The following is a 21447-nucleotide window of genomic DNA, read 5'->3' on the forward strand; positions in this document are numbered from 1 at the left end:
ATTGAGCAACCGACCAGGGAATGACCTTACACTGGAAGACCCAGGTTGGTGGCCGGTTCGACTCCGGCCCTGCATTACAGATTCTTCCTCCGCAGTACCAATGGTGGTTTCGTGATTGTGGTTGTGCTTTATGCTTAGTTGAGATGTAGCTGTATTGATCAGGACGATACACGGGCACTTGCATTTGTAGTATTGATTGCATTTCCAGTACTGTTTACCGTTCCGCTCACGGTTGCGGAAGAAGTGGATCCCATTGACGACTAGCAGTTGGCGACCGCTGCGTTGCGACTGCTTGTACGTGAACTTCGGTGCCCGAAATGATCCATGAGTGGAGTCGCCGCCCATTCGCAATGGATACCAGTTCGCGTCTACAACGGATATTTCACAACCTGCAAATAAAAGCGCATGTGTTTGGTTAATAGAGAGAAATAGAATTCAAGACAATCTAAAGCTAATAGATACTTTCTGCTCCCTCCTGCTCTATATTTCTCTCCTCTCTTTCTTATATGAATGCATATAGGGAATGGGAAATTGTCGTAGCACGGTTCGTTGCAGTTACGCACAGTAAGTAAATGCAATTCACTATTGCCCGTTTATTATACAAAGAACATGGTTGGCTAACTTCCTTCAATGATTACAAGTAAATTTCTTAAAAGAGCTAACGTGTTCGAGTAACAGTAGTTCGAAATACACACACACACACACACACACACACACACACGCACACATCTACTCCCAGTCTTTGCGTATATTGCTCGCCATATCTTCCCTCGGTACGTCGTGGTTGTGCGCATTTTTCAACACACACTGTTCTGGATTTGAGACCGAGGTGATGGCACGTGCTTTGCAGTTGGTGTGCCACTTGCTACATTTCCAATACATTTTACCGCCATAGCAGTTGTTCTTAATGTAGCGATGCCCATCGTACATCAGCACATTGTTCCCACGGCCATTGGTGTACTGTATCTTGTTCGCATCCACCGCAACGGGTTTGTTAAACTTGCGAACCGTAAGTGTCGGTGAACGGTGAGCGTTATCCGTCTTTGCTGGACTCTTATTGAGTTTCAGCTTGGGTTGTTGTGGTTGTCCGCGTAGCTGTAACTTGAAGTACGGATTGCGCTCGTTATCCATCTTCAACTGAAAGTGCGTCACGTTTGGCGACTGTTTCCCTTCACGCGCCTTTCTGATATCTGTAGCAAGTTGAGAAAAAGATTAAAAAAAAAGTTAGTATGCTGTTCCAATGGTACGGAGCTAAAGCACTACTATTAAAACCATTTAAATTATGAGTCTAGTAATTTTAATACAACATAGATTCACTCTGTCTCTCTTCCTGTCTCAATATGGACCGTATGGTACGTTTTTATTTGATTTCATTGATCCGAAGTGATTCGGGATTGATGGAAAAAGTAAAGCGATTCTTTAGAGGTTTAGCAGCAAAGAAGTAGGAGAAGTGTGCATTATTCAGTCGCTACTCTTGTTCGATTCCGTCTTTGGAACGATGAAAACCTTTTCGGACGTATTTTGAACCACTTTTGAAAGTGTTTTTTTCTTTCCAGCATGTTGTAGGGTAGGGCTTGTGATGATGGCATCGCGCTTAGGCGTCTCTGCTGTCTGGCGTGACGTATACACCGGTCTCGATGATGCTGCTCCACCGACGGATGGGTTTGGTTTCGATTTTCCGATCGAAAGTGCTAGCTCCATGTACGGAAGCTTCTTATTTAACAACGTCATCTTTGGCGATGCACTGCCTCCGGTGACACTTCTTCGTGGATTGTGTAATTTATCCGCACCCGAAAGCACTCGGTACTTGTGCGAGATTGTGTTTTTAACATCCTGGTCCTGTTTCGCAACCAGTCCGTGGTTGTGTGTGCCAGTGTTCAGTATTACTTTCGGAGTACTATCGTTGCTTGACGACAATGCGGTAGTAATGCGTGCCCGGCATCCTAAGCTTCCCTACAAAAGACGATACAGCATGAGCATGAGAAGGATGTTACCGTGGTGTATTGCAATGGATCTTTTCTGTTCTTATTTATTGACAGATAGCATACCTTTTTCGCACAAATCCAGTACGTTTTCGATTGGGACTTGCGATTCTTTACGTAGCGATAACCGTTGACCGAGAGCAGAATGCTGCCCCGTTGTCCGACGATGTAAACTACTTTGTTATCTGGCGGAATAATGACATGCAAAGAAAAGAGAAAACAGTTAATAATGTAAGCAAACAATCATGTTTAAGGTACTACACAGAGAGTTCACTCTCAAACAGGATCAACAACATTCCACACAGCAGGGGCTAAAAGGGTGTGGTAAAATTAGTTTTATTATTTTACAAAATCAGTTTTCCTTCGCATTTTCCTTCATAAACTGTTATTACAATGAAACATGTCTTTCACTTCATTTGTGTCTCAGACCAGACCAGATTTACATGACCTTAGTTGTGAATAGACCTTTTTTTTATAGTTGTTACGCTAAGTGTACCCGCCCCCTTAAGTAATGCGCATCCACCAAAAGCGCGTTACTCCACGATAGTGCGACAGTAGCGGCACACACTTAACTACATTTCCTCTTCTAAAATGGATCATGATTGTGTGTTGCGTTGCGCAGTATGTACGTTAGCTCGCCACTCTTGTGCATGAAGGTAACGACGCGCGCCTTGCACCGATGCATTCCTGCTCGCGCACAGGACCAGTACGTTTTGTCGGTGCATTCCTTGTTCTTGGTGAAGGAATAGTCGCCCACCTTTAGCTTGCGACTGCCACGAACTCCCACGATAAAGCGTGCCGCATCTATAAACAGCAAAAGTGGTGAGAGAGAAAAAAGAAAGATTAATAAAAATATGTATAGCGCAACTAGGCAGCAGCCGTTGCATGCGACACTACCCGCACTCTGTTCTCAAAGATCTTCTACGCTTAAGCATTGTTTGTTTGAACGCATTAAAAACACCGACAGCAAGTAAGGTTTATTCGTTCAATTGTTTGCATTTTTTGTTTGTTCGTCCTTCCTCAAGTTCAGTAATCTTCATTAATGTCCACAATCGTATGAGCCGCCACAGTACTGCCGTCGAACATTTCCTCGTTCGCTAGGCTTAGCTCTAATCGCGTCACTTCACTTTCGTTCAGATACATCTGATTGGCAGGACGGTTTTTAAAGTAGTCCGACGTGCAGTCGTCGTTGTGTGTGCTGGTAATTCTTATCTCACCACCCTTCAGCTCCTTCAGCAGGATCTCGCCCGGGCAACCGTACTCGATGCACGTCCACACGCTCCGATACGCACGACCGATCGTTTTCTGGTACAGTTTTCCTCTCAGCCGAATCAGTTGCTTTTCCGGACCGATCGCTATGAAGATGGCTAGAAAAGAAGTGAAGATCGTACAGAGACAAATCAATATCAATCATTATTTATTCACTATACAAAACACATGAGAGCGAGCATGCTGTTATGGTAGAAGAAACAATTTACAGCGATCAATAAACGTCAAAGGCAGGGGCGATCTTCACGCGATCTTCTCGCATGTAACACACTAGACATGCGTTTGTTGTAAGTTTATTTTCTGAATTGGCACAACATTTCGCTTTTCTTCAGATTACGCTTCACATTCACACCCAACCCGTAAGTGAGCCGTTCCATTGGAATGTGATTGTGAGCCTGGCCGTTGAAGCGCATCATGTTTCCCTTCGTGACGATCGTTGCCTTGCACTTCAGCCGCATCGCTTTGGAGCAGCGCCAGTACTCGGTATCGCCCGACTTGATGTTGCGATGGAACACATGGTTTTGGTACAGCAACTGTCTGGTACCGCTGGAGCTTTCGGAAAACATCGCCTCGGAGTGGTCAATCGGGATGAAGATCCGGGAACTTTTTTGACGCACTGCATAACTGTTGTCTGAAAGTAAAGAAAAAGAACATAACAGGTGGTGAGCATAAGATTCGTTTTAAGAATTAGCAATCAATGCAAATGAAATATGTACATCGCAATATTCCAACACTGTACTATCCACTAATGCTAGGAACTATGTTAGGGTGATAATCAGAATCAATTTTTATTGCTCATTACTGGCGCGATTGCAAGTAAAATTGTTGTGGGAGTGGTTAAAGCGTTAAGAGAGCAAGTAGAACGTAGCTTACAGCATTATTCTCTACTGTCGAATGTTTCTCTTCTTCTTCGACTCCTTTCTGGCAGACGACTGACTATTACTGTCGATGTCAAGATTGGTTCGCAACAAGTCTAACCGATTGCGTATGAAATTGCGCACCATGCCTGGCGTTATATGTTGCTTTTGCTGCTGGAACACGTCAACGATATGGGCTGAAAGAAGGTAAAGGAAGAAAGAGGGGCATCATTAAAACAAGTGCTTTAACTTCACTGCCAAACAACTTACTTATTACAGCTTCCAGTGTTGTCGGATCCAGCGGGACCAAGTCAGTGTTCACCCTCTCTTTGCTATCGAGACAACTGATCTTTAGCGTGTCCAATCCGAACATCAGCTGAATGAGCCGGCCAGTGTAGACGGCCGGTTTGGAGGTGTAGATCGACAGCAGATCCTTGGTTGCGATGTACACGGAGCTTCCCGCGTGCAGTGGGACCTTCTTTTCCATCATTTTCTGCTTGCTGTCGATCTCACCTTTCTTTGCATCATCTTGCACCGATACCGTCGCCGGTTGGTTGAGGCTGGATTCGTGCGATGGCGGAGGAGGTGGTGGTAGTTGTGGAGTTGGTTGAGCTGTTCGTGATTGTCGCCGCAGCTGTCGTGCATCTGAAATGGTGACCGCTTTTTTGGGAATGCTATCCGTCGTTTTGGCACCTGTGGTAAAGAAAGATGGAACATATCAGGTGTACTATTAATAACGTATTATCCACTGCGTAATGAAGTAGCTTTACAGTTTAAAATTGTTACAAATTATTTTACAAAAGCATCGATCTACATGGGCGGTTATGACTAAGTGTTTCAGCAGTATTCCCACTGTTGAGTTTATTAATCTAAAACTAATATCCTTCAAATTTAGTCACAAGTATCCTCGTTTCCATTCCGCGGTCTCTTATCACAACATGCACACATAGGAAACTACAAAATACAAATGAGAGATGCTGCCTAAAGCCACGCGTGAAAGGTTGAAGGAAGGAACCCAACAAGATTGCAGAGCTCTATGCGCTTAAACACAGCATGCGCTCTGTCTATCTCTCTCTCTCTCTCTTTTTAGCATCATTTGTCGATTGGACCACCGGTATCGCAGGTTTTGTCCCGTTTGACTACGCGCTGTTTCCGTTTCACAATGTCGCTGTGCGTGTGGTACCGGTTCAGGGGTGTGATGTGATCGTCGATGGTGTACACCCGCGCCCGACACTTCTGGTTCCACCATTGATTGCAGCGCCATATCTTCTTCGACTGACCGCCCGTCGTGAGGACGAGCTTTTCGAACACGAACGGTTGGCCCTTGTAGACTAGCTGCTCTTTGCCGCGCATCGTCCTGGAAAACACTGCCACATTGTCCTCCGATTCGTCATCATCGCTACCGCCACCGTCGCTGTTCGTTGCAATGATTGTCCACTTTCCTAGTCCCACTGTAAAGGTAGAAACAAAACAAAGAAGAAACATAAGTTAAGCAAGCAGTGCTGCATGAGTCTGATAGATTTTTTTTTAAGTAGAGATTAAAAACAGAGCACTCAAGTGTTACAATGATTTTAAACCTACATTGAGTATAACAGCGGGACACTACAACATGACGTACGTGGTTCCCCATCGCTAAACCTTCTCTCTCTCTCTCTCTCTATCTATCTTTTCATTTATTGCGATCAATCAACAGATTCAGTTCATTTGTGTATATTGTTTTCGGACCTCCTATGCGTTAACTTTCTTCTCCTCTGGTGCATGGTTGTGCAGGTGTCGGTTCAGTTTCAAAGCACCGTCTTCCATGCGCTGTACCAGCCGTGCCAAACAGCGTCCGTTGGTGGCGTGCTGTAGCTCATTGCAGACACACACCCAATCGGTTGTGGTCCGAAAGCTGGCCGCTTTCCGGTAGGTGTAGCCAAGCAGGTACATCCGATTACCACACGCGTCTGCCACCACACTGTATGGTAGCTTCTCCAACCAAACACCTTGCCGCTGCAACAACGCTTGATCGTCCTGTGTTGGAGATGGTGGTGGTGGTGTTTCTGCTGCTGCTAGGTAAAGAAGACAGAAAGCGTTAATATATAGCGTAGATCTTTAAGAGGCTGAAAAGGAAATTTTAAGTATCTAAATGAAATTGTATTTAGTATCACAGAAAGAAACGACAACATAAAGGTTAAAGCTGGAAGGTATTTTATTCCATGCCTATTGATAGGCAAAAGTCAACACCAAACTTATCATTAGTCTTCTTCAACCTCTGTAATAACCGCGATTGGGCCATGGTTGTGCCATTTTTTACTAAACCGTATGCCACCGGCACCGTCCGTGATGCATCGGGCGGCGCAAGCGCCCGGGTAACCGATCGCATTGCCATTCAGGCTCGTAAGCGGGTTCGCACATACCCAGTTTGTCGTCTGGGAGAAGTTGGTTTTCCACCGATACACGTATCCCCGGAAGTGCAGGTTCAAACCGCCCTTGCGATTGTTGATCATTTCGTAGGGCAGATCGTACATGAACGAGTTACGCCGCCCGCCCTTTTTCCGTGGAGCAGCATCTACGGAAAAAGAAACAAACCAAAAGCAGAGTTACTAAATTAACGTAAAACTAGCTCTAGAACCAACTGAAACTATTGCATTATAATGAAGGTTGTATCTATAACACGCCCCCACCAGCTCGCTGGTCCAATTACAGTGGTAGAGTTGTTTTGGAAGATATTTGAGAATCGCTACACAGCAGCGCGCTTTTTTTTATTATTGCTAACAGCTAACATATTTTATTATCAATCAATTTCGCTCCTTAATTTAGTATTCAGTATGGATTAATTCATTATTCAGTAGCAAACCCCCAAAGCGTGTGTCCTTACTTTAGTGGTTTGTGATTGTGCTGTTGAGCACCGAAACGTATCTTCGAATCTCCTTCTGTAGAGACACGTGCCTTGCAATTGCCGAGCCGGGTGGCGCCTTCGCAGCACACCCAGTTCATCGTTCGGTGGTGGATTGTCTTTCGCACATAAACGTAGCCCCGGAAGTGCAGATTCTGCGTGCCACGTCGATTCACGACGAACGTCAATGGTGCGGTGTACCAAACCTTGGGCATCGGTTTCATTTCGTCCGGCAGGAAGCAAACTGACCGAAGCCGGCTTTTGGAAGTTGGGCAAATTGCGTCTGGAATGTGAAACAGAAATTAATAAAGCCTCATTAGAAATTATACTAAACAACTACACACACGCACGAGCGCACACACAAACACACACACACACACCTACAAAAAGAGAATGTAATTCCGGTTACGGAAGAGGATCACGATTGGCTTGTGGCACCGCACCAGCTGGCTTTTTGCGACCTTTATTGAATTTAGACAGAAACTTTGCAGTGGGATTGTCGCGGTAAGAAGGGTTTATGTTTAGCAGCTTTCAGTTTCCCGAAGCAGCCGTCAGACGCCAATGGATCATCCTCGGCACTGTCGCGGATTTTGCGTCCCATTTCAATTTTGGCCGTTTCCGGGCCATGCGCATGCTTGCCGATGTTTAGCACTAAACCCTTATCCTTAATTATACAACGACTCCGGCACTTGTGTTTTGTACAGCTGTAATTTAATGAAACATAAATTGGTATAATCGTAAGTCACCTCGTCCGGGGGTGGAGGGGGAGGGGGGGGCATTGGATGTTTTTTAAAGGTAATATGGGGTACAAACACCACCACCACACAGCATCAAAGACTCACCGTATGCATCGCCAGTATTTGCCACGATTTTTGCGAAACAGGAAATTGCCCACCACGAGCAGAGGATAACCACGCTGGCTGGGAATAAACTCTAAGTAGAAAGGTTAAAATGCGTCAGTGTGAGAAGCTAATAAAAATTTGAATTTTAAGATTATAAAATCCTTAGCAGATAAAAAAGATACTCAAAAGATATTTGCTTCAGATTAAAACAGTTTTTTTGTATGTTTTATTCAACACTTTCTCGATGCAGCATGTTACTGTGCGCCGCCAAATAACCCTTCCGTCTGCACGTGACTTGCCGCTTAAAACTTGCCCGTTAGCAAACAACCCAACTCCTGATCGGGCTTATCCGCTTTGATCCGCGACGAAGAGGTCGAGGAAGTCGCTTTGCGAGCGCTAGAGGAAAACCGTGGCGGGACGGATTTTACCCAGCATTCGATGTTTATCTGGGACATATCGACCAGCTTCAGCTCGGAATGGTGCAACCGTCGGCTGTCGTCCATGTGGCAGTGTTCGGTTTCCTTCAGCACGGTATTGTTCTGGCAAATGATGCGCCCTGTACACTTGTGCGTCTTGTACCGGGTGCACAACCAGTAGGAACGATGGTTGCGCGTCCGTTCGCACCGGTAGATGAACTTGTTCTTCACCAGCAAGGGTAGGCCGCGCTGGCTGCGTATGAAGAGGTGTGCTTTCGGGTTGGTATGTGCGGCTTCTAGCGCGAAGTGAAGTGAAGAACGCATCATTTTGGCGTAGTTGCGCGTACAGATCGGGAAAGAAAAAGTGGGAAGATAAAATTGCTCATTAACACAAACTTATCCTACGGCTTGGAGATGCTGGGCAATAACACTACAACAAAACTGCTAAAGAAAAAAAAATCTTTTCTGGGATGTGTGCTTGAATCGAATAATATGAAGTACACATAGCATTTTTCCTTGGATGAGGCACACCACCTTGCGCGAATAAATAGAGATGGAGTGGTTATGCTTTTATTCTATGTAAGAAAACTTGGCTCAGAGGTAAAAATACTGTTTCATTTTGGCTCGTTTAGGGATGCACATTTACGTTTGTTTCAAATGCTGGGTATAAATACTAATATTGCACACGTTTACGGTGACATGACTTAAGTTTTCTCAGCGAACATTTGTATTTGTATGTCACACCGTATAAAGATTGCTTGTTGCACAAATTCCAATCATTATTGCTCCTACACTTGTTGCTTTCTTTTGTTAGTAGTTATTGCTCTACGGCATTGACGACGCCCTTTCGTCGCCCCAACCCGACGATACCAGAAACTACAACTCCACCGTCGGCAGATCATAATCTTCCATCTTTATGAGATCGGTGATCGCAGGCGAAAGTACGGCAGTTGTAACGGATGATATCATCGGTGCACTCGCTACCTCGAGCGTGGTCGAGTGCGTTTGTTGTCTAATGGTGCGCATAATTGGTTGCACCTGCACCTGCTGCTGTCCACCAGCAGAAGTAGCATGGTTATTATCATTCTGAGGGTTGGTTGCCATCAGGAGCAAAATATCATCGCTACTAGCTTGAATGGGATGTTGTTGTTCCTGTTGCTGTTGCTCCTGTATGCGCATCATTTCCAGCTCTTGCTGCTCGTCGGCATAGTTGCGGCGCACTATTCGTTCGATTTTCTCCGTGTGCGGTGGATGGTTGTGCTGGGCGCCGGTAAGGGCGCTAAGTCGTCCGCTCTTGACTACGCAGCGTGCACGGCACCGTTCCTCTTTCACCTTGCGCGAGTAGTTATGGCACCGCCAGTAGCCAATATCACCACGTGTGCTGTGACAGTTGTACAGAAAGTTGTTCAGCACCAGACACGGTGTGGACCAGGGACTTTTGATGAACTTTAGCTCAACCGTTGAGTCCACCATCGAGCTTGGCGCAATCGGGCAATTCGACGATGGTGGACAGCTGGTGGTGATGTTTGTGGTGGTGGTGGTGATGGTGTTGATGCCATCCAACACAGGTGATGAAGCTTTTTTTTCCACAATTATTGGAAGAAAATAAAAATACATATTCTTGGTTAGTAGGTATCGCCTACCAGCGGGGAGGTTTGAATGTGCTGGGTGATGGTAAGGCATTGTAACTTATGATCCACTCACAAGTAAAGGGGTGAGGTTGGTTATGCATGTGTGTTGCGATTTATCGGATGTAGTGGCATTTCAAGTAGCATTTTTTCAAAGCAGTCATTACACTGACACCAAGCTGCTGCCATTTATTGGTTTATTCTAGGTTGGTGCTCATAATCCTTTTTTTTTCACTCCATATCCATCGTATAAACAATAACTAGATCCAACAATTGGCTGCCACTTGCTGAGCACATACAACTATACATGTAGAGGACATTGGAAGTGTAAAAAACATAGCTTCTAAAAGTATTGAGGCAATCCCCGCTTTTTCCTACAGCTTATCTGCTTTACATTTATTTTGTAAATCGAATTGAACTGCATAGAATAAAATAAAATACATCTCGAAATACTTATTTTACAACATCCACTAGAGAGCAAACTATATAGCACACTTTAGAGCAAGAGACAACTTTACAAAGTACAGATATCTTTCACAATTACGCTTCCGCAAAGCGTCGCATTGACAATGCGCTTATGGTCATTGGGGTGGTTGTGCTCCACTGAAAGAGAAAAGAATGAAATGGTAAGGTAAAGAAGAGGGGTTAGGCCTTGAAAAATTAAGGGAAATTGGCGCAGATACCATGTTGCGAAATACATACAGGATACACACACAAAAACAAACCTACCTCGTCCATTCGTGATCATAATTTGGTTTCCAATTGTTTTCAGCCGACCGCGGCACTTCTGACCCCGGTTGTAGATACATTCCCAGTACAGGACATCTCCGTTACGACCCTGGCGCCGCAGGTTCGACCGATACAGGTAATTGTCGTGCACGAGCTGCAGGCCGCCTTTCCGGCTGCCGAGGAACAAATGTTTGCCGCCGTTCACCACCACTGGCCGCTTTATGTCAAGCCCAAACAGATAGTTGTCGTCTTCTTCCGGAAGTGTGTATCGTGGTGTTGGGTGGAGGCAACGACGAGCAACCATTACGGAGGAGTGTAGAGAGAAATTGCAACACACAGATGTATCTAATTAATGATTTACGATATTCACAAGATTCTTGTCTTTGGTATGAAGTATTTTATGTATTATTGAGTTACTACTACGCAACGATCCACGTTATATAGATTCACTTTATTCTAACGAATACGAATTCACACTGTTCTCCTCTTCCATTCCGATAGGTATTATCCAGCAAAGTAGTAATGCAAATGTATCTTTATCTCACCCAGATTCAGCTTCCCAGATGTGCTAAACATTTCGTTTTCTTTTACGTTTCTAAAAGCATACTAATGTTACTGAGACTATAATGTTGTATTATCTAGTACTGCCTTTTTGTAGTACATAAACTACCTATTAAATGCAGGAGAAAATTATTTAAATTACATTTTTTGTCTGTTCGTCACATAAAATACGATCCTCGTCCACGAGTTTAACTTATTCTCTCCCCTTTCCGTTTTTTCGCATATAACGTTATGAGAAGTATGTATGTATGTACATCAAAAACTTAAATTCACATAAATAGCCCAATTTGTTAACGAAGTGATAGTTTTGTTTTACAACCCTCGTGCCGAGAAAAAAGTGAACTGCAATAGTTTAAGCTTGAAGTGACCACGCCGATTTGTAGCACAATTGCCCTATCAAATGAACGCATTCATTACTAACCGATTTTTTTTTCGCATTCAATTTGCGCTCTCGTCAGCCCGTGCTCGATCATATCTAATCTTTGGCAGCTTGGTGCATTGTACTACTACGATCACGAACCACAATCTTAAACTCTGCACCCGTGTCGATCACGTCCACCTTGTGATTTTTTACGTCGATCGGATCTCGTGTACGGATGTTCACGTACTCTTCCAGATCCTCTGGGAAGTCGTACAGTGCTTTGTCCTCTATTTTGCTCGAGTGATCAGTGTGATTGTGTTCGCTTCTTATGCCGATCAGCTTGTTCTGTTTCGTCACGCACGTTGCCTTGCAGTGGTATTTCAGCAAATCACAGCACCGCCACGTGGTACGACCGTTCTGTTGAATCATTTTTCGATTGTAGATATATCCGTCGTACACCAGCTGGGCGCACTTTTTCTGCGATCGTATAAACTTTACAGTGTCTGTTACAGGCGTGTAAATTGGTCGGGTAGGTGGTGTGGTGTGCTGTTGTTGTTTGGCGTCATGAGTGTTGAGAGCTCTTGATACTGATATTGATGAGGGCAGCACCAATTTCTGAGCTGGTTTGAATTTGACGACCGGCGAAGGCAACGGGTGCCGCCTCTGCACCAGATTTAATTTAGCATGAACAAGACGACCTTGTTGTTGATGTTGCACAGTAGAGGAGGACGAATGCCCTAAAAAGAAGCGTGTCCACACCCAAGCAGAAGAGAAAAAAAATCGGACTGGAGTACAACTTTTTTAAACAACAGCACTCGTCTAAGTGTATGCATTCAGAATAGTAAAGAAAGGCGATTGAAGGAAAACCAATATTCCAATTGAAAACGAATACACAGAACAATAATAATAAACGTTCGAGTCGAATGATGCACCTGGCGAAGATTAATTTATTAGTAATTTCGGACCATTTATTCTATCAACAACGAAAAAATAGACCGTGCACATATATTTTAAGACGGAAAATGCATGAGCTTTATTCAATAATTTTCATGTCACAAATTCATATATAGTGTTGTATATTCACTCAAATACCCTCTAAGGCACTTGCCACGAGAAGCAGCATTTACGAGGACGATATACATACGTCGCCTCACAACCCCCCCCCCCCCCTCTCAGTAACCATCGTTTTAGATTTTGAATTGGAATTCTTCCCGCAAACGATAATTCTACAACGAACTGTTTCATTGTTGTTTTATGAATGTTAGGATCATTTTAGAGTACCAATCAATTTCGAGAATGCGTTAACACTAATGTAGGAATCAATTCCATCGTTATCCGAGCATTATTTGCTATATTCAAAAATATAACGATATCTTTAGTTCAACTATTACGCTATAAAAAAATATTTGGTGCTGTATAGATTACAAAAAAGAAAACAATATATTGGAAACTATGTTACACGTCTCAAACTAAACCACGAACAAACGTGTTAACTTAATCAAGCAAAATTTTGAACTTAAATCTGTTGAGAAAGAATCTCAACGTATTATAATATACCTTAAATATCGATTTGTGTTCAAATAGAATGGTATTATGTATATCTCAAAACATAGCTTCAGTTGCTTGGCATTTTTGGCTAGGCCAGTAACGCTTATTAGTCCATAGAAAATAATACGCAACAAAAATTGTGAATGGAATCGGAATGCATTCATAGCGAATGAAATACGCTCAAATGGAAATAAACGTAAGTGTGATTCTTCCTTAAAAAATAAAACAAAATGTACGAGTATCAGCATCAGCAAGTACTATAACAACTCTCTGATTCCTATTCGGCTGTTGCAATGTATTCTACTGAAGCAGAGAATACACAAAAACGGCTTTCCTGGACAATCCCCACAAAAGGTGGTAACCCATTTGGTTTTCGGTTTTGGCAACCTCTCCGATTCCAGAATGTTTCTATTGTAACACGACACGCATCTGCTACGTTGTGCCGGAGATCCGTTGCTCTTCTTCAGCTCATGAAACTTGCTCACAGTTTTGCCGCCTTCGTCCAGTTTCGGTTTTTCTCGTAAAACAACCGATGATGCTTCTTCCATTCCCATCATCCTCATGCTTTTTCTACGTGTACAAGTGATAATGGTCGAATTGCCGCTACTATTACTACTTTTGGCTACATTTAACTGATCCCACGCCGTTCCGGAAGAACTGGCCTCGTTGGCATTAAAATTTCGTAAAGGTAACTGAGAGACGTGAGCGGCGCAGGGCTGTTCGTCTTTGACAATCACATCATCGTCTTCCTTCTTGATACTTTCTAATAATTCCATGCGAGGAGCAGAACTGTGCGCATCTACATCGGCGAGCCGGATTGATCTTTGATCTGTAAATGTATAATTTACAGGAAAAGAGGCAATTTAGGCACTGATTTCACTCATTGTCGAATTATGATCAGAAAGAGTGGTATCAATCAAAAGAAAACATCATTTACTGCATAAAATGTATTTATACAGTATGGTAAACGTCACACTTTCGTGTAAGACCAATTTTATTTTCCAGGGAAGAAAAAAAAACTTTCCATCTATTTGATATTCTGCATTACTGCAACTGAACAGTATATTTCGCCTACAAAACTAATCACCAACAGTTTTATGGGCTACGCACTAAAAAATACATCATGAACGCCATCCATCAAGGGAAAGGAATCAAGTATTCGACACGCGGACAGTGTTAGTGTTGAGTAGTAGCTCTCTTCACCTTCAAGGCATGTCCGTTTATATCTGATTTGATTCCTAAAATGAAGAAATATTTGTAGCCAATCACAAATATTTTCTGGAGATTTAAAATTATCGCAGACCTGCTGCGATCGTGCCATTCACATGATACTTGGTTCGCATCTCGATCTTTTATCACATCCAGAAATATTTTTTTAAAATGACGAGAACTATTCTGCTCCCTATAAACCCAACCAAACTGTTTTCCTATGCATATGTTTTCACATTCTACATACACAGAGGATGATTATACTTACGTGATGACCACATTCTTACCGGTGCATACTGAATATGAGATTTATGACCCAATTGCGACTGTCCAAAAATAAATGTTTGCTTCACCTAATTTACTTTACAGACTGATAAACATATTGAAGCATAGTTAAAAAGTTGATGATTTGCAGCATACTTATTTTTATAAGCGATGATTTAGCACAGATATGATGCATACATGCTAGAAGCAATATTCACATCAGGTATTCATCAGGTATATATCAGGTAGGTATCAGCATATACAAGAATTCAAATTAATTTACTCATTTAGCAAATTATGAGAAACAAACATTTTTCTTACTATACAGGGGCAATCTGTGTCTGGACAAACGATGAAAACTAGGTGAAACGTCCACCCTTCTGGCAAGGAATGTACGAGCGAATTTCTCATATGTCTTCTTATCTATGCTTATTTCTAAGCAAATAAAATAAAATGTATACCCACCTGCTACCTTTTTACCAGTTGGAAGATCCTGGACCAGATCCTCTATTTTCCATCATCATCATCAGTATGCATCATCATCAGTATGCATCATGCACAGTATTTCTCTCTTTCATTGATGTTCCGCTGATGTTACGACGCGCGTAGATGCGTGTATCATTGTTTTCACATTAACTTACCGATATGCAAGAGATACCAATTAAGACATCCCATTAACTATCACTTATACAGATATACACTATTAATTGACAGAGACATAGAGCGATAGATACGATGTTCCACGACGAAAATTATATTACGAAACGAGGAAAATTATATTACGACACGAGAAAAATATCCTAGCCGGAACTTAAATATTGCATACTGTTTGCGTTTGTAGAACGATGAACCAATAAGGACACTTAGGAAATCATTAATTTACTGCTGATGTTAAGAAAAAAGATGTGTTCGCGGTTTGAATACACACAACAAAATGTCTAAATAATAGTTAAGCGCGAAACCATACTTTACTACCATTAAAACAAAATAGAAATATACGACGCGACGCGACCCGGTTGCAGTAAAATGACCACATATATTGAATTGGCAGATTGACATATGATTATATAATAAATCTTAATATTTAGTGTTGTTTATATAAAATAAAATAAATGGTTTATGAACCATAACAACCTATCATAAGGACTGCAGCCTGGAGTGGTACCGCGAATTTATCATAGCAAATGGTTACCAACCTTCCGAGACTGCTTTCCCGATAAGCTGTTGCAGAAAAAAGTATTGCTCACAAAATGCTTCCCATGGCAATTGCGTTTCATAAACGATGACAAAAGAATATGCTTTCTATTAGAATGATTTTTGGGCAATTTATATTGGGGCCAGAGTGATCATGATCTTTGCTAAGTTAGGTATATCCCCGTACTTACTGTTGGCGTCGCTGTTCCAAGCACATGTCGATGCAAAATACGATGAACTCAAAATCACTTTTCATAATAATTCGCAACTGTAGTGTAACACTCACGTATGTATAACAAACTAGTACTGACATTAAACGTAATCTATATCATTGTAATTTTGCGCATCGTTACACTGTAACAGCGCATCATTAACACGTAGAACCAGGGTTGTACCCATCAAATCTTCTCACTAACGTTTGTCATCTTCTTTCTTCCATCTTCAATGCCGACTGGCCTAAATCATTGTAATTTTTGGCCGTCACGTTAAGAACACTTCGTAGATGATTGCAGAACACACATACACACTTCAAATTCGGTTGTATCGTTTTCAACCCCATCCGCACACATCCCACCCCCAACCAAAGAAGCAAAGATCATATTCGTCTAAAACCCCTCCGGGGCCAATATGAGAAACATTTGTAAACGCCACTGATTTCATGCTCGTCGATTGAGAAACGTGCTTAGTACACCTACCTTGTGTCGAAATTTCCGTCGCATTTCCGCCGTCCGATGTATACGAGTCCACGAATCCAGATACGCCAGGTTTCGCTCCTTCCTCGCCCTCCGTCAAGTAGGATTCTTCGTATTTGCCCATGGCCATGTCTCCGTAAGTGTCATCTTCCACGTAGTTTCCGTCATCGTCGGCTTCCCCTTGGTCGTGTTCCGAGAGCTTCTGTTCCTGTTCCGTTTCAGCGTCCACCGTTTCGATCTCGGCCGTCTCATCAGTGTAGTCCGGTTCAGCCTTGGGATTTATCGATTCGATCGGGAGCTCAATGTATTCCGGTTCAATCACTTGCGCGGGAATTTGCTTCACTATTTGCACCGTCTGCACGGTTTGCACCTGTGCCGGCGTCGAGTCCGATGTATCCAATCCGTCACTGCTGGCACTGATGGACATTTTCGTTCGCTTGCTAGCGTGGCTTTGGAGACCACGCTGTGGCATGGTACGTTTCTGCGAACTGAGATTCGACTGTGCCGATACATGGTGAGAGGTGGTGGCTTGAATGTGTACTACTTTGTCGTCTCCACTCTCTTCCGATTCTAATTTGTACGATTGAATGCGGTTACGCTGAACCTTTGCTCGCTGTGACGCAGGGGACGCAGGGATGGTGGCGGTGGAAATCGTTGCTGTAGTCACAGGGACTGCTGCTGCTGCTGGTTCTTCTTTGGCAGGCGATTGATGTGTCGGTGCACTGTCGCCCTGTGAATTTATGAAATAATTCAACAGAAAAGATCATTGTTAGCTTTGCCCAATACACGTCGCTCCTTCACATCCGATGTCATGCATCGATCAGGAACTTACCGTTTCTGTTAGCCCTTTAATTTGCAATGCTTCGGCGGTACTGATAAAGGCGGGTAGGGCATCTTGCTTCACGTTCACCTCGCCACAGTACATGAACTGTATGAGATCTTGAAGCGCCGAATGGCTTACGTCTTTCAGGAAAACTGCAATCATACCACATACAATATGCTTCATTAGAAGATTGACAAAAAAGATGTTCTACATGTTTGATGATTCTGCGCAATAGCAACACTTTTACCGATCAATATTGAAAAATGGACAAATTTACAAATGCCTTTCTTGATAAAAACCGATTCATCGAGACAGTAACGATGTTACTTGGCATCTTCCACTTTCAGAAAGCAAACAAAAAATGCGGGTCATATTCCAGAACGTTCCCAATACTTACTGAACGCATGTTGGTTCACGGGGACCTGCGTGAACATTTTCCGGAAATACGGGGAGCATACTGATAAAATAAGACGATGCGCCTTAACTAGATGACCTTCTGCGGCCAACGTCACGTCGACCAAGTCACCACGCTGAAGGGATTCATGAAATCCCGCAGAAAGGTTGGAATTGAAATTGTTCCAACATAGAGAGAACTGCTCATCGTCCGCCATCTTGGACGACGCTACCGCTTCCCGCTTCAATCAATGACGCTGTGGAATGGAAAAAGAAGAAAACAAATTATTACAAAATCATCGTTGAACTCCAAAGTAATGCAATTTTAAGATACCCCCACCCAAATGCATTAATACAATTGTTCTTGATTTCACTTCCTTTAACATCAGTACTGCCATACTCCTACTGTTAACTCTATATCATGGCGCTATTGCATCAAGCAACGTAGGCAAGATACGGCGTCATTACAATTTCATACAAAGAAGGTCAAAAACTTTTCCTCACTAAAATCCAAAATCAGAAAATTTTCTGATTTATTCCGTTCCGCTCCATCATCAAAATCAAAACAATCGACCAAACTCGCCAACAAACCACTCGAATTCACCGAAAGCCCTCGAAAAAATATCCCACGCGTCGCTTTCGAACATCCACGAATCGAGCACACACTCCACACACCTAATAATGCGCCGCCATTTTCCCGACATCGATTTTTCGACCAAGTGGTGAAAAAGAAACATGGCGGCTAGTTTGGTATGCGGTAGCGCTAGCGCTCCATCGTGGGGAGTAACACAAATCGAGCTCATTTCACGACAATTACGGGCTCTCTTCACGAAATTCAGCACCCATTTCACTGCACGACCTTCAACCTACCTCTACTTTACGTTTTACACTGATTTTAGTGTAATTTAACACCAAGTCTGAAGATTAAAATCACTTTCACATACACGGGCCGCGGAGCAGCAGCGTCCGTTCATAGGCACGGTCTCTTCACAAATGGCGCTGATGGCGTCGGCTTGCTACACCGTCATCCGCACACCACGGCAAAAGGCGGGCAGCTGCAACACATTTGACAGCTGTCCGTTGATGCTATAAAATTTGCAAGACGTCACACAAAATTCAAATCGAATAATTCCGGCATGTACATGCAGCGTTGTTATTTTCAATTGTATTCGATTTAATTACATTCATTTTCTCCCATTTACGACTTTATTTACTTTATTTTAATGCTTATCCATGCAACTCGACATATTATCTGGTACGAAAGTTTTGTTTTTTAACGACGAACGTTTTGTATGTTGGAACGGTCAACGGTCAAATGTCTAGTTCGATCGTTTGTCAAGCAGATCCTTGTAGGGGAATGCGCATCTGTGGCTGGGAGGTGTTGGAAGAAAAGAGATGAAAGCATATCGCTGCTCTGCGCTCATTTTTAACGGCCAAAACGGGGCTTGGCTTGGGTTGCGTTTTGTAGAGCGTCGCTTGGAAATATGTTGTTTGTTTAAGAAACGAAAATAAAGCGAAAAAGTCCTCTTTCTGTATGCAATATTGGATTATTTTAAATGCAATGTTGGATTATTGTTTGCAGATTTTGCCACTGTATTATGCTTAAAGCATTTTTTTGTAATAATACGATAATATTTGCCTTAAAAAACGCCAAACATCTTTGCTAAGCCGCTTTCGTGCCACTTTCGTCAAGTCGTAACGATAAATACGAAAAACAGCTTCCATTGAAGGCGCCTGTCATGTTCATTCCATAAAAGAAAAAAAAATAACAACAAACAATCCGCTTATCAATTGCATCTGCAAATTCTTTTATTCCAATCCTTGTGCTCGCGCGTTCGTTTATCGTTTGCATGTGCCAGCATTATTTTTCCAACACTGACTACGGTAAGGCATCTCTCCACCTCGCCACAACCCAATGCTACAGTAACCAAAACATTGCACAACACTTAACAACAGGTTGCCGTCAAAATGATGCGCTTGCTAGCGTCCACGGTCGCTGCGCAGTGCGGTTTGGCCATTCGCATCACCAAAACAACGTCCGCGCTATCGTTCTGTGTTCAATCGCCCGTGGCATCTGCCGTCCGTTTACGCTCCATGTGTAGTTCCGCTCCGGGAGCAAAAGAAGGCCGGCTACAGGTCGGTGCTAGCACCGTGCACTTTGTCGAGGCAGGTGATGGCAACCGCGGCGTCATACTGTTGCCCGGTGCGCTCGGTACGGCCTGGACGGATTTCAAACCACAAATCGAGGGCCTGCCGGCGCTACTTCCGCACCATCGTGTTATAGCCTGGGACCCACCCGGGTACGGCAAGTCCCGACCGCCCGACAAGGAGTTTACGGTGGATTTTTACGAGCGGGATGCTGCCGCTGCCGGTGAGCTAATGCAGAAGCTTGGCTTCCAGCGGTACAGTGTCGTTGGCTGGAGTGACGGTGGCATTACCGGTCTAGTGTTAGCCGCCAAGCAACCGGAAAAGGTGGAAAAGCTCGTCGTGTGGGGCTCGAACTCATACATATCGGACACGGAGGCCAACATTTACGAAGGTACGTAACGAAACAACGGTGTTACGCCGGAAGACGGTATTTCATGGGTTACTTCTGATTCGCTCTCTCGTAGGTATTCGGGATGTTAGCAAATGGTCGGCAAGAATGCGGGAACCAATGGAGCAGGTGTACGGTGTAGATCACTTCCCCAAGCTATGGTCGGCCTGGGTTGATGGGTTGTTGCGCATTCATCACGAGCGCAAAGGGGATATCTGTTCTGGGTCGCTGAAGCACATCAAAGCCCCGACGCTGGTCGTGCACGGAGCAAAGGATCCGATGATCATACCCGACCACGTACCTTATCTGCTGAACAATATCAAAAACACGGAGTAAGACGTTCGTTTGCAGGCTCGCTAAAAGCAGCATTTTAAAGTCCTTCTTATTTTCTTCCTTCTTATTCTTTATTCAGTCTGCATGTGTTCCCCGATGGCAAGCACAATATTCACCTGCGCTATGCAAACGAGTTCAACGCGATAGTGGCCAAATTTCTGCTGGAATAGGGCCTTCTTTATAGCACCCTAACTTGATTGTTTTTCTGTTATTCTGTTACATAATTTTACGGTCTCGAACACAGCTTTATTTATTGATTGGTTATCTCTTCATATTGAAAACGCCAAGCGTGTAACTGTCGAAGAAACACATTTCGCCGTAGGAAGTACAAACACAACTGTGGGTATAAAGTACAATTTGGGTGCACTTCTACATAAAGATTAGAATGATAGCCGCTAGCAAAACATTGTCCAAGCCTAATGAATGCTAATAGAAGGTAAAACATATCACAAATCACAGATGTGGTGATGCTTCTCGTAACACTGGGTCGATTTGTCAACGAAGTTGTCTTCCTTTGATGTACAAACAACACTAATATTTTATAAAAAAAACTCTCAAAAATATGAAGACATAAAATTAAAAAACACGGGTCTTTACTTGGTTTTCAACAAATAAAATATATAACACAACGCTAAATGTAACCTCAGCTAATGTAACGCAACCCCAGTGTTACACATTCAACAGTTGGTTTGTGTCATGGGTTCTGTTACACTTGCGTTACAGCTATAACCCGTTACATACGTTACTTGGAGGATTTTTGTTATGTTTGCTGGAAAAAAGATTTCATTACATTTTTTGTGATTTCTTAGAAAAATGCTTACCTTAACATTTTTTTGTTTTTTTTTGTTTTCGGATACTTCATACACAAAATCTGAACACTTTCCCAAGTAAATCGGAGTGATCACATCCTGCTAACGGGGCACAATCACATA

The 21447-nt window shown here is 43.2% G+C and overlaps 5 protein-coding genes across 16 annotated transcripts; 1 reads left to right on the forward strand and 4 right to left on the reverse strand.

The window, feature by feature from the left end:
- Window positions 1-573: 573 nt before the first annotated feature.
- On the reverse strand, window positions 574-1592 carry LOC121590063. Its single transcript, XM_041909428.1, has 2 exons — window positions 1507-1592; window positions 574-1190 (listed from the first exon to the last, which is right to left on the reverse strand). The coding sequence occupies exon 2, from the start codon at window positions 1129-1131 to the stop codon at window positions 730-732; it is 402 nt and encodes a 133-aa protein (XP_041765362.1). The 5' UTR covers window positions 1132-1190; window positions 1507-1592; the 3' UTR covers window positions 574-729.
- LOC121590054 (modifier of mdg4-like) lies at window positions 1328-18658 on the reverse strand. Of its 10 annotated transcripts, XM_041909413.1 has the most exons (7): window positions 18517-18658; window positions 17651-17903; window positions 17263-17405; window positions 16434-17160; window positions 4379-4801; window positions 4125-4305; window positions 3789-3882 (listed from the first exon to the last, which is right to left on the reverse strand). In XM_041909413.1, exons 2-6 carry the CDS (start codon window positions 17862-17864, stop codon window positions 4136-4138), a joined length of 1677 nt encoding a protein of 558 aa, XP_041765347.1. In that variant the 5' UTR covers window positions 17865-17903; window positions 18517-18658; the 3' UTR covers window positions 3789-3882; window positions 4125-4135. The 10 variants fall into 10 exon arrangements, with proteins under 10 accessions (XP_041765346.1, XP_041765351.1, XP_041765347.1 ...); XM_041909412.1 differs by lacking the exons at window positions 3789-3882; window positions 4125-4305; window positions 4379-4801 and adding exons at window positions 1328-1953; window positions 2049-2167; XM_041909419.1 differs by lacking the exons at window positions 3789-3882; window positions 4125-4305; window positions 4379-4801 and adding exons at window positions 10090-10475; window positions 10602-10850 and having other exon boundaries at window positions 18517-18657.
- On the reverse strand, window positions 4938-5819 carry LOC121590061. Its single transcript, XM_041909426.1, has 2 exons — window positions 5690-5819; window positions 4938-5559 (listed from the first exon to the last, which is right to left on the reverse strand). Exons 1-2 carry the CDS (start codon window positions 5736-5738, stop codon window positions 5201-5203), a joined length of 408 nt encoding a protein of 135 aa, XP_041765360.1. The 5' UTR covers window positions 5739-5819; the 3' UTR covers window positions 4938-5200.
- Window positions 5795-7461, reverse strand: LOC121590064. 3 transcript variants are annotated; one of them, XM_041909429.1, is made up of 3 exons: window positions 6969-7061; window positions 6508-6659; window positions 5795-6156 (listed from the first exon to the last, which is right to left on the reverse strand). In XM_041909429.1, the coding sequence occupies exons 2-3, from the start codon at window positions 6616-6618 to the stop codon at window positions 5893-5895; spliced, it is 375 nt and encodes a 124-aa protein (XP_041765363.1). In that variant the 5' UTR covers window positions 6619-6659; window positions 6969-7061; the 3' UTR covers window positions 5795-5892. The 3 variants fall into 3 exon arrangements, with proteins under 3 accessions (XP_041765363.1, XP_041765365.1, XP_041765364.1); XM_041909431.1 differs by lacking the exon at window positions 5795-6156 and adding an exon at window positions 7371-7461 and having other exon boundaries at window positions 6523-6659; window positions 6969-7269; XM_041909430.1 differs by lacking the exon at window positions 5795-6156 and adding an exon at window positions 7367-7461 and having other exon boundaries at window positions 6523-6659; window positions 6969-7269.
- A 724-nt stretch (window positions 18659-19382) lies between the features above and the next one.
- LOC121589735 (valacyclovir hydrolase) lies at window positions 19383-20919 on the forward strand. Its single transcript, XM_041908846.1, has 4 exons — window positions 19383-19530; window positions 19603-20185; window positions 20259-20514; window positions 20595-20919. The coding sequence occupies exons 2-4, from the start codon at window positions 19615-19617 to the stop codon at window positions 20683-20685; spliced, it is 918 nt and encodes a 305-aa protein (XP_041764780.1). The 5' UTR covers window positions 19383-19530; window positions 19603-19614; the 3' UTR covers window positions 20686-20919.
- The last annotated feature ends 528 nt before the right edge of the window (window positions 20920-21447 follow it).

The sequence above is a fragment of the Anopheles merus genome, chromosome 2R (assembly GCF_017562075.2).
Source record: "Anopheles merus strain MAF chromosome 2R, AmerM5.1, whole genome shotgun sequence".
Classification (NCBI taxonomy): domain Eukaryota; kingdom Metazoa; phylum Arthropoda; class Insecta; order Diptera; family Culicidae; genus Anopheles; species Anopheles merus.

What these genes read in the sequence shown, in the direction of transcription:
- LOC121590063 (XM_041909428.1), bottom strand. Translation starts at nt 1,131, where the DNA reads ATGGATAACGAGCGCAATCCGTACTTCAAGTTACAGCTACGCGGACAA.
- LOC121590061 (XM_041909426.1), bottom strand. Translation starts at nt 5,738, where the DNA reads ATGGGGAACCACGTACGTCATGTTGTAGTGTCCCGCTGTTATACTCAA. An exon ending in GTCCCGCTGTTATACTCAAT is followed by an intron (nt 5,560 to 5,689) that starts GTAGGTTTAAAA and finishes CTACCTTTACAG; the next exon opens with TGGGACTAGGAAAGTGGACA.
- LOC121590064 (XM_041909429.1), bottom strand. Translation starts at nt 6,618, where the DNA reads ATGTACGATCTGCCCTACGAAATGATCAACAATCGCAAGGGCGGTTTG. An exon ending in TCTCCCAGACGACAAACTGG is followed by an intron (nt 6,157 to 6,507) that starts GTATGTGCGAAC and finishes TTTACCTAGCAG; the next exon opens with CAGCAGAAACACCACCACCA.
- LOC121590054 (XM_041909410.1), bottom strand. Translation starts at nt 17,864, where the DNA reads ATGGCGGACGATGAGCAGTTCTCTCTATGTTGGAACAATTTCAATTCC. An exon ending in CGTGAACCAACATGCGTTCA is followed by an intron (nt 17,406 to 17,650) that starts GTAAGTATTGGG and finishes GTATGATTGCAG; the next exon opens with TTTTCCTGAAAGACGTAAGC. An exon ending in GACGGAAATTTCGACACAAG is followed by an intron (nt 9,822 to 16,433) that starts GTAGGTGTACTA and finishes TGGAAAAAAAAG; the next exon opens with CTTCATCACCTGTGTTGGAT.
- LOC121589735 (XM_041908846.1), top strand. Translation starts at nt 19,615, where the DNA reads ATGATGCGCTTGCTAGCGTCCACGGTCGCTGCGCAGTGCGGTTTGGCC. An exon ending in GGAGGCCAACATTTACGAAG is followed by an intron (nt 20,186 to 20,258) that starts GTACGTAACGAA and finishes GCTCTCTCGTAG; the next exon opens with GTATTCGGGATGTTAGCAAA. An exon ending in AACAATATCAAAAACACGGA is followed by an intron (nt 20,515 to 20,594) that starts GTAAGACGTTCG and finishes TTCTTTATTCAG; the next exon opens with TCTGCATGTGTTCCCCGATG.